Here is a 9,263-nt window from a genome sequence, read left to right on the forward strand (position 1 = left end):
TTTTACACAGTACACAAAATAGTCATAATGATCATATACTTTTAAAAATTTTTCTGTCATAAAATTACTCCTTTTATTAATATAGTACAAATTCTTATAAAATGTGTGGTATTCATACTGCTCTGTTAGCTGTATCTGTCCATAGCCATTTTTATTTAAGTTCACGTTCAGAAAGATGATTGACAACGACACCTTCATGACAGAATCGAGCGGTAGAAAGTTTGTAACTTTCAAGGCCACCTTGAACTTTTTTCATTTCATAATGCTGGCATGCAATTTTTTTTTTTGCACATGGGAAACTGATCTAATGATGGACGTGTCTCTTTGTATTGATGGCTTCACAGCGTCAAACAATGTGCTCTCGGCCACAAGCGACTCTGCAGTTATTTATAGTTCTTTCTTTATCCATTTCTTTGTCCATGTTTTTAAGGTATTTGATTTAGACATACAGATATACATAAACATCTACTGGTTAATGAGCTCCCTCCACTGGCATCATTTAATTGCTCCGAGCATATACAGTACATACTGTACATGCAGTAGAGTACATGTATGCAGTTAACCCCTCATAAGTGGTTCTGCATCTTCACAATCTGTAGTTTCTCCAGGCTGTGACTGTGTAATGATATACATAGACATCCTCCATTTTTTAGATGGATGGATAAAATTGATCAAATGTATTCATTGTAAACTTTCATTATTTTTTTTTTGAGTATATGAATTATTCAATCATCCATTTTCTACCGCTTATCCTCACGAGGGTCGCGGGGTTTGCTGGAGCCTATCCCAGCTGTCTTTGGGCGAGAGGCGGGGTACACCCTGGACTGGTTGCCAGCCAATCACAGGGCACATATAGACAAACAACCATTCACACTCACATTCATACCTATGGACAATTTGGAGTCGCTAATTAAGCTAGCATGTTTTTGGAATGTGGGAAGAACTGGAGTAACGGGAAAAAAACACACATAGGGAGAACATGCAAACTCGCGGTGGAATTGAACGCTGGTCTCCTAGCTGTGAGGTCTACGCGCTAACCACTCGTCCACCGTGTAGCCTCTTCCTTTATTTTAACTTTTAAAATTTATTCATGCAAATGAAGAAGGACAAATTCAGAAGCTATAAAATTACCACTTCCACACGGAATGGGAAGATAACTTTTCAGTATGCCATGTCGGACATGCCGTGACTGACTCCATGCAGTGTGACAGTAATGTAATCTAATGTCATGTCCACCAATGTAACATTAAGAATGCTTAATGGCCAGAATGCTACATATGTTTATGTTTTTTAAATGTGCAGCAGTTGGGGGTTCATGTCTGAAGGGATACGTGATATTGAAAAGTTTGGCAACCACTGCCTTGGAGAATTTTTGAGGGTAGGTTGTTCAAAATCAGTAGAGTTCTTACTTGAAGTGGTAGGAATATTCCCTCTAGGTTTGCCAAAAATGAGCTGATGATTGAATATTTGATGGAAGCAGCAGACTTGAGGCAGAATCCAATGTCTTTCCTTCACTTTGGAAGGTCCTTCTACTAATTTGCCTCTTTTTTTTTTGCCCTCCATCAGTCCTCGTCTTGCTCATCCTGACACTCAAACGCCACAGGAAAGGCCAGCGGATGGCGGAGGACGAGGAGGACATGCGGGACAACGTCATCAAGTACAACGACGAAGGCGGCGGCGAGCAGGACACTCAGGCTTATGACATGAGCGCCCTCAGGAACCTCTACGACTTCCCCGAGGCCAAAAGCGCAGACTCGGGTCCGGATATCCGCTCACTGCCGCAGTGGATACAAGCTAGCCGGGTCGCTGGCGGGGCAGAAGCCACGGCCGCGGTGACGGCAGCTGACTTCTCGCTCTTCAAAGGTTACATCCGAAAGAAGGTAGAGCAAGCTGACGCCGATCTGTCCGTGCCGCCGTATGACTCGTTCCAGACGTACGCCTTCGAGGGCAGCAGCTCGCCCGCCCTGTCGCTCAGCTCCATCCACACACTGTCCACCACTTCTGAACAGGATTTCTCATACCTCAGTGACTGGGGGCCACGTTTCCGGCAGCTGGCGGGCTACTATGCTCCGGGGAAACCAGACGAGGACATCTCCTAGCACAGAGTCCGGTCCGCACAAAGACTTCCCATTCTCCTCTTCTTCTTCTTTGTCCTCTTCTTGACTGCAGTTATCTCAGCAAAGTATCTCTGAAAGAACACTTCCTGACGGTTTTGCTTCTGCTGGACTTTTTTCAGGATTTTAGCGTGACAGCTGTTGCGACGACGATGATCATGATGATGAGAAGTCGAGACAGATAAGGAGATGCCAGGTTCCCAAAATTGCCATTTCGCTTGAGATGGCAGCAAGAAATGTTCCAGTCAGGTGATGAGACGTAACTGACTCCAGCTTGAAAAAGGTTTTGCAGACACCATAAGGACAAAAAGTATTGGGACACACCCCTTAGTTCACCCTTTAAACTCAATCAATTTAGTAAGACATTTTTCATAAACTTGTGGGAACACTTTTGGGAAAGTCCTTTACCGTTCTCCAAAGCCAAGACCCATAAAACATGCTTGGATGTTGTGGAAGAAGAACTCCAATTGGCCTTCCTCAGGTCAAACATCAGTGACCTCTGACCTATGTTGTATATTCTTCAATATGAGACCATTACATGGTTAAAAATTAACTTTTTTTTTATTTATCTTCTAATTGTAATGTATTAAATCAGGGCTTTTCAAACTGTGGCACCTCCCCTCAGAGAGTATAACACCGTTGGGGCCTCCCGTACTCCCCCAAAAATGAACTTTCTGTTTTTGTTGTTGTTGTTTTTTTTACTCACTCATTGTAAAAACCAAAATATTTGAATTTTGCCTTTGACAACCAAAGTATTTTTCTCAAGCTGTTTCACCCGCCTTGATGTTTTAAGACAGCAAAAATTACTTATGATTTATTATACAACGATCTAGCAGTCAAAATATAGTGTTGCTAAGATGATTTACGGCCAGTTGTTGCTAGGCAGGATTCATGGTACGGTCGTCCTGACTTCCTGGAACTCCGGGTATTACAGAAATCATATTGATGTGTTTCCTAATACCATGCTAACCGTGTTAGGAGTACTGATTTCTGCCTCCTTCCAAGAAATGGAGAAGGTCGCCATTGCTCTTACTGAGTGAATAAGATTACAGTTTCAATTTCTATTATAATTATTATTATTATAAAATCTAAAATGATCATGATTTAGTATAAATATTTCGAAAGTCTTGACTTACGGGACAACAAATGGCAATTACTGTATTTTCTGGACTATAAGTCGCTCCGAAGTATAATTCGCACAACGCCAAAAATGCAAAATTAGGTAGAAAAAACATACGTAGGTCGCACTGGAATACAAGTCGCATTTTTTGTGCATAATTTATTTTACAAAGTGTTTGGCCAAAACAGACATTACGTCATCTTGGAATGCAAGTTCTAACATTAATAAAAGAATAGAAAACATTTTCATTTGTGAGTCGCTCTGGAGTATAAGTCCCAGGAACAGCCAACCTATGAAAAAAAGTGTGACTTATAGTCCGGAAAATATGGTAGCCTTTGGCTAGAATCTGATATATTTACATATCAAGTATATGTTAATTAATATGTACTGTCCTTATCTTAAATAAATAAATATACAAATGTATGGATTAAATATAAAATACTTATTGGCTAGGGGAAAAAACTGCCCATCATGACCCAAAAATTTTGCCTTCTCAAAAAAGGGGAATCCGTTATTGTTAATATATTTTTTTCAAATTCACTTTGTGTATGTGAGGTGTCCCAATACTTTTGTCCACACCTTCTGTCCCTCAAATGGAAGACTTAATTTTTATTTTTTTGTTTTGTTCTTCTGATGTTAAACCGCCAAGGCAACTCTTCAAAATCCTGTTGTTTTTTTCTAAAACAAACATAAAAAGGAGGTAATATTTATGTATTTATTTGTTTTTGTAAAATATTTATTCACATCATTTCTACTGAAGTCTGGTTCAAGGGACGAAAAGAGATAAGGAAAAAGGGAGCATGCAATGCTGGGAAAATATTTGGATTTATAAATTTATTTTCTATGACCTGTTTTTGCTGAAAAAGGGAAACAAAAGATGAAGAAGACAGACGGTGATACGTGTTTTTTGCAATTCTTTTTGTTATTTTGGGGGGGTGAGGACAAAAATATGTGAATTTATTCTACACAGCTGGTTTAAAGGCAGTGACGTACAGAATGATTGAGGACTAAACTACATTACTGTTTCATGGAATCCTCCCCCCAACACTTTTCCATTTTTCTCTCCTCAATTTATGTGTTTTTAAAAGATGTTCATTTTTTCATCTCAATCTTTATTTTTTTTTTTCTTTTGCTGTGGGAAGACATTGACATTTTATCGAAGGTTTAACGAATGAATGGGTCACATCAAACTTATAGCTACTTCATGTTGACCTACGTTTGCAACTGACAAAAAGAGAGAAAAAACAACTAATAAATATTTAAATTTTTTGATAGACTGCGGTGTTCTATGTGTTTGTGTTTTGACATCCACAGCCAAGCAAAGAGCCTTCTGCCATACAAGGCTGCCCCTCTGCCAAGCTACTGTAATTGGCAATGCCACAAGAGGATGGCGAGGTCGCTTTTCATCTGACGTTCAAACCATGGCTGACATTCACGATCAGAGCAAAACGAGACAAAAGGTGTATGCTGGAAGTCGTGTACCTTGATGGTTGATCATATGATGGTTTTCTCTGGCTTAACAATACACGACCTCATGACTTATGGAACGGTAGATTCATTCATTTTCTACCAGTTATCCTCACAAGGGTCGCGGGGGGTGCCGGGGTACACCCCAGACTGGTGGCCAGCCAATCACAGGGCACATATAGACAAACAACCATTCACACTCACATTCATACCTATGGACAATTTGGAGTCACCAATTAACCTAGCATGTTTTTGGAATGTGGGAGGAAACCAGGAAGAACATGCAAACTCCACACAGAGATGGCCTAGAGTGGAGTTGAACTCAGGTCTCCTCGCTGTGAGGCCTGCGCACTAACCACTCGACCACCGTGCAGCCAAAACTGAAACAATCATTCATTCATTCGTTTTCTACCACTTATCCTCACAAGGGTAGCGGGGGTGCTGGAGCCTATCCCAGCTGTCTTCGGGCGAGAGGCGGGGTACACCCTGGACTGGTCGCCAGCCAATCACAGGGCACATACGTATAGACAAACAACCATTCACACTCACATTCATACCTATGGACAATTTGGAGTCGGCAATTAACTGAGCATGTTTTTGGAATGTGGGAGGAAACCGGAGAAAACCCACGCATGCAAACATGCAAACTCCACACAGAGATGGCGGGTGAGGTCTGAGCGCTACTCGACTTTTTCGAAATAATTATGAGTTATGTAGTTTGAGTAAAATAGTGAAGTGTGAGGTTGAGTAAAAACAATGTTGTTTTTGTGTTTAATGCATGCATTCATTCAGCAGAGCATCTCCAGCTGATGCTGTTATTATCGAAAATTCCAAAATTTAAATTAATCCTCTCTATGGAAGGACGGCAGTAACAAGCAACCCTCATCCCATACACGCACCACTCCATCACAATGCATCGGTACCTCCCATATGACATTTGTATGTGTTTTATATTCTCATTAGTAAGGATAATGATGTCACATTTACATAAAAGACATTACACAAGCCGTATGAAGTCATGGTGTATCATGAAGAAGATGGATGGATGGAATCATAAGGGAAATACATGTATAATACAGTTCAATAATTGATTATCACGACTTACTCCAAATGAATCCCCTTTATATCACCTCATGCTTTCACCAAATCCTTACAGTATATTAAGTCACAGGCGACATGTCGGAACATATCATTTTGCCCCCCACTCTTTATGGAAATATCACGCTGCAAACGGCGTCGAATACACGATATCTGCCTTTGACTGACTTCCAAACAGTCATACTTGTACCTCCGCTAATATTTGATGTTCTTGGAAGCAATTTCTCTGTGATCACTGATGTATAATTGCTCAGCGGGATGTTGGCACACCTGCTGATGGTACAGAGCTAGCTAGTGATTGATGCTGTATGCTAACTAGCTGCTCAGAGGCTTTTTTATTTTAGGCTGTCTTCAATGTTGCTTGTGGTGGTAACATAGCATGTTAGCAACAGTGGTTTAAAAGAACAGACTGAACAAATACATTTTTTTTTCACAATTCAAAGTCAAATACCCTTAAGGGGGAGGAGTGTGTGAAATGCTGCACGGGGTTCGAGTGGTTAGCGCGCAGACCTAACAGCTAAGAAACCAGAGTTCAATCCCACCCTCGGCCATCTCTATGTGGAGTTTCTTCTTCTGACTCGAAATTGTCCATAGGTATGAATGTGAGTGTGAATGGTTGTTTGTCTATATGTGCCCTGTGATTGGCTGGCGACCAGTCCAGGGTGTACCCCGCCTCTCGCCCAAAGACAGCTGGGATAGGCTCCAGCACCCCGTGTTACCCTTGTGAGGATAAGCGGGAAAAAATGAATGAATTAATGATTGTTTCGGTTTTGGCTGCACGGTGGTCGAGTGTGCAAGAATGTTCTGGTGTGCAATGTCGTTCTTATAATGGAGTCATGAACACTGACCATTCTTTAGATGTTGTTGTGGGGTCTTTTATGACCTCTTGGATGAGTCGTTGCTGCACTTTTGAAGTAATTGTGTTTGGACGGCCACTCCTGAGAAGATGTGCTGGAGTCCTAAAGCTTTAAAAATGGCTTTACAACATTTTCCAGACTGATACATCTAAATTAATCTTAACTGGAGGTAATCACTTTTTCACACACGGCCATGTAAGTTTGGATTTTTTTTTTCGCCGCCTTTTGCTCAAAATCAGCTGGGATAGGCTCCAGCATACCTCAGTGAACCGAACCAAGGCAGACAGCCAACTTAAAGACTTCACTCTGGTAATATTACAACTTTATTCACAGAAGATGACAATTCTTTTGACATAATTGCATGACTTTATTCTCAAAATACAGTATTACAAACTGCGTTTCTCTTTGAAAAATATTTTTTTCTCATCTTACTACAATATGCATACTATGTGTCATGTTCTGTGTGTGTCGAGCTGCTGCCCCCTGTCTGCCATGTTTTTCAGTGCACTGCTGGGCAGGCTGAGGCGGAGCCAACGCTGCACACCTGATTCCAATCACCTAAGACTTGTACTTAAGCTCTGCATGAGGACTTATTCACTGCCACATTTTCCGATTGAGCTACACCTGTCTTTGCGACTCCGCTTTGTATTTTTGCCTTTATGCCCATCTGGTCGCCTTTGCTATTTTGCATTTTGTGAGTATTAGTGGAAGCGGCTGTTTTTCCATCAGCGTCTTCCGTTTGTGCTTAGTATTTTTTCCTGCCTTTTATAGCAGTGTTTTCTATTTTTGTGGCTGTGCCCGTGGTCTGTTTTTTTTTCCCTTTTTTGTATTAAAATCTTTATTTTTTTCACCAAGTGTTTTTCTCCTTTGGGATCCAAACTGTGGCTGCTGCCGAATCGTGACACAATTTCATTTGTATATTCAATAATAAGTTAGGCCATGCGGTGGACGAATGGTTAGCATGTTGGCAACACAGTCAGGAGATCGGGAAGACCTAGGTTTGAATCTCCATGTGGGCATTTCTGTGTGGAGTTTCCATGTTCTCCCCGTGCATGCGTGGGTTTTCTCCGGGTATTCCGGTTTCCTCCCACATTCCAAAAACATGCTAGGTTAATGGGCGACTCCAAATTGTCCATAGGTATGAATGTGAGTGTGAATGGTTGTTTGTCTATATGTGCCCTGTGATTGGCTGGCAACCAGTCCAGGGTGTACCCCACCTTTCACCCAAAGACAGCTGGGATAGGCTCCAGCATATCCCTGAGGCTAAGCGAAATAGAAAATGGATGGATGGATTATAATTTTGTGATCTTTTTTTGGTTATGTTGTCATAATTCTATTCAGGCATTTTTTTTTTGCCTCTTCACTGTGTAAATGTCTACTGTGGCATATTCGTCAAGGAGCAACAAATTAATATGAACCTTGAGCTAATAAGCAACCTTTAGCGTGGACTAAATGTCAGTGATGTCAATGAAGGATAGATGCCAATGTAGGTCAATAGGAGCGTGGTGCCTTTGGGGCCACTTTGTAAAAGACAATGTCGTTCGCATGTCCCACGGTCATGTGACATAACGCTGAGTCTAACAGTGAGTCAGTGCATGCTCGAAGGAAGAACGCGGACGCTTTTGGTCCAATTTTGTCTACAAACAAACCGATCATTCATCTTCTATTATTGTCAAAATGAGACAGTTGTCCCCCCCCAACCCCCTACACCCCGCTAACGCCACTGCAGTTGCAATTAGGGAGTGTGTCACTCAGCATTCATCACTGTGATGATGAGGATTTGGTTGTACACACTGCAATGACAAGAAAGATTCTACATTCTAAGATTACTTCTGCCGCTGCTTTTGTTTATATTGCTTTTATTTTGATAAAATTATGTTGGTTTTATTTTCCTCATAAGGACTGTTTCTCAAAATGGCAGAACAACAAGATGTTTTTTCTATGTTGAATTATCTTTTAAAAAATGTTTAAAATATTTTTTTATATACAGTATATGATAGCTTCATTGTGAATATTTTTTTTAATTATGGGCTAATTTTACTTTAATGTTGACTTCAAATTTTCCTCATAATTTTTTGTTACCCCAATATAATGACTAAATAATGATAATTATTATTTTACCTTCTTTTACAATGATTATGATGATGATGTTTATTATTATTATTATTATTAAAAAGGATCTCCTCTCATTCCGTGTGGAAGTGGTATGTGTTTGGCTTCTTACTGTGTCCTACTCCTTCACCCCGGTAGAAACCCTGAAGTCGAGAAGAAATAAATTTGAAACTAACTGGTTAGCTCGACTGCTTGTTGTCATAGTTTGCTAGCTAGCAGCATCTGCTAGCATCTAGCTAGCTGCCACCTGCAGCATTACAGTTGCGGTATTAACAACCAACTAAGCACTATAAAAAGGGGCGACTTGTACTTCAATGTAATGTTTTGAAATAAAATGAACTACTATTTATTTACTTTGAATTACAAATTTTATTCTCATATTTATTTATAGTTATTGTCTATGTTTATGAACTTTTTTTTTTACCTATGCACATCTAACTATGGTGCACAATGATGTGTAGTAGACGATCTTCTGGGCATTAAAAATGTTGCACC

At 40.4% G+C, this 9,263-nt stretch overlaps 1 protein-coding gene across 5 annotated transcripts in view; it reads left to right on the forward strand.

Annotated features, from left to right (window-relative positions):
* Positions 1-4,425, forward strand: part of LOC131106655 (cadherin-22-like) — a 176,023-nt gene extending 171,598 nt beyond the window's left edge. For all 5 annotated transcript variants that reach the window (XM_058055931.1, XM_058055932.1, XM_058055929.1 and 2 more), the window contains one exon: positions 1,567-4,425. In XM_058055931.1, the coding sequence (XP_057911914.1) occupies positions 1,567-2,099 (533 nt within the window). In that variant the 3' untranslated portion in view covers positions 2,100-4,425. The remainder of the gene's footprint in view (positions 1-1,566) is intronic.
* Positions 4,426-9,263: the final 4,838 nt, after the last annotated feature.

The sequence above is a fragment of the Doryrhamphus excisus genome, chromosome 18 (genome assembly GCF_030265055.1).
Source record: "Doryrhamphus excisus isolate RoL2022-K1 chromosome 18, RoL_Dexc_1.0, whole genome shotgun sequence".
Taxonomy (NCBI): Eukaryota; Metazoa; Chordata; class Actinopteri; order Syngnathiformes; family Syngnathidae; genus Doryrhamphus; species Doryrhamphus excisus.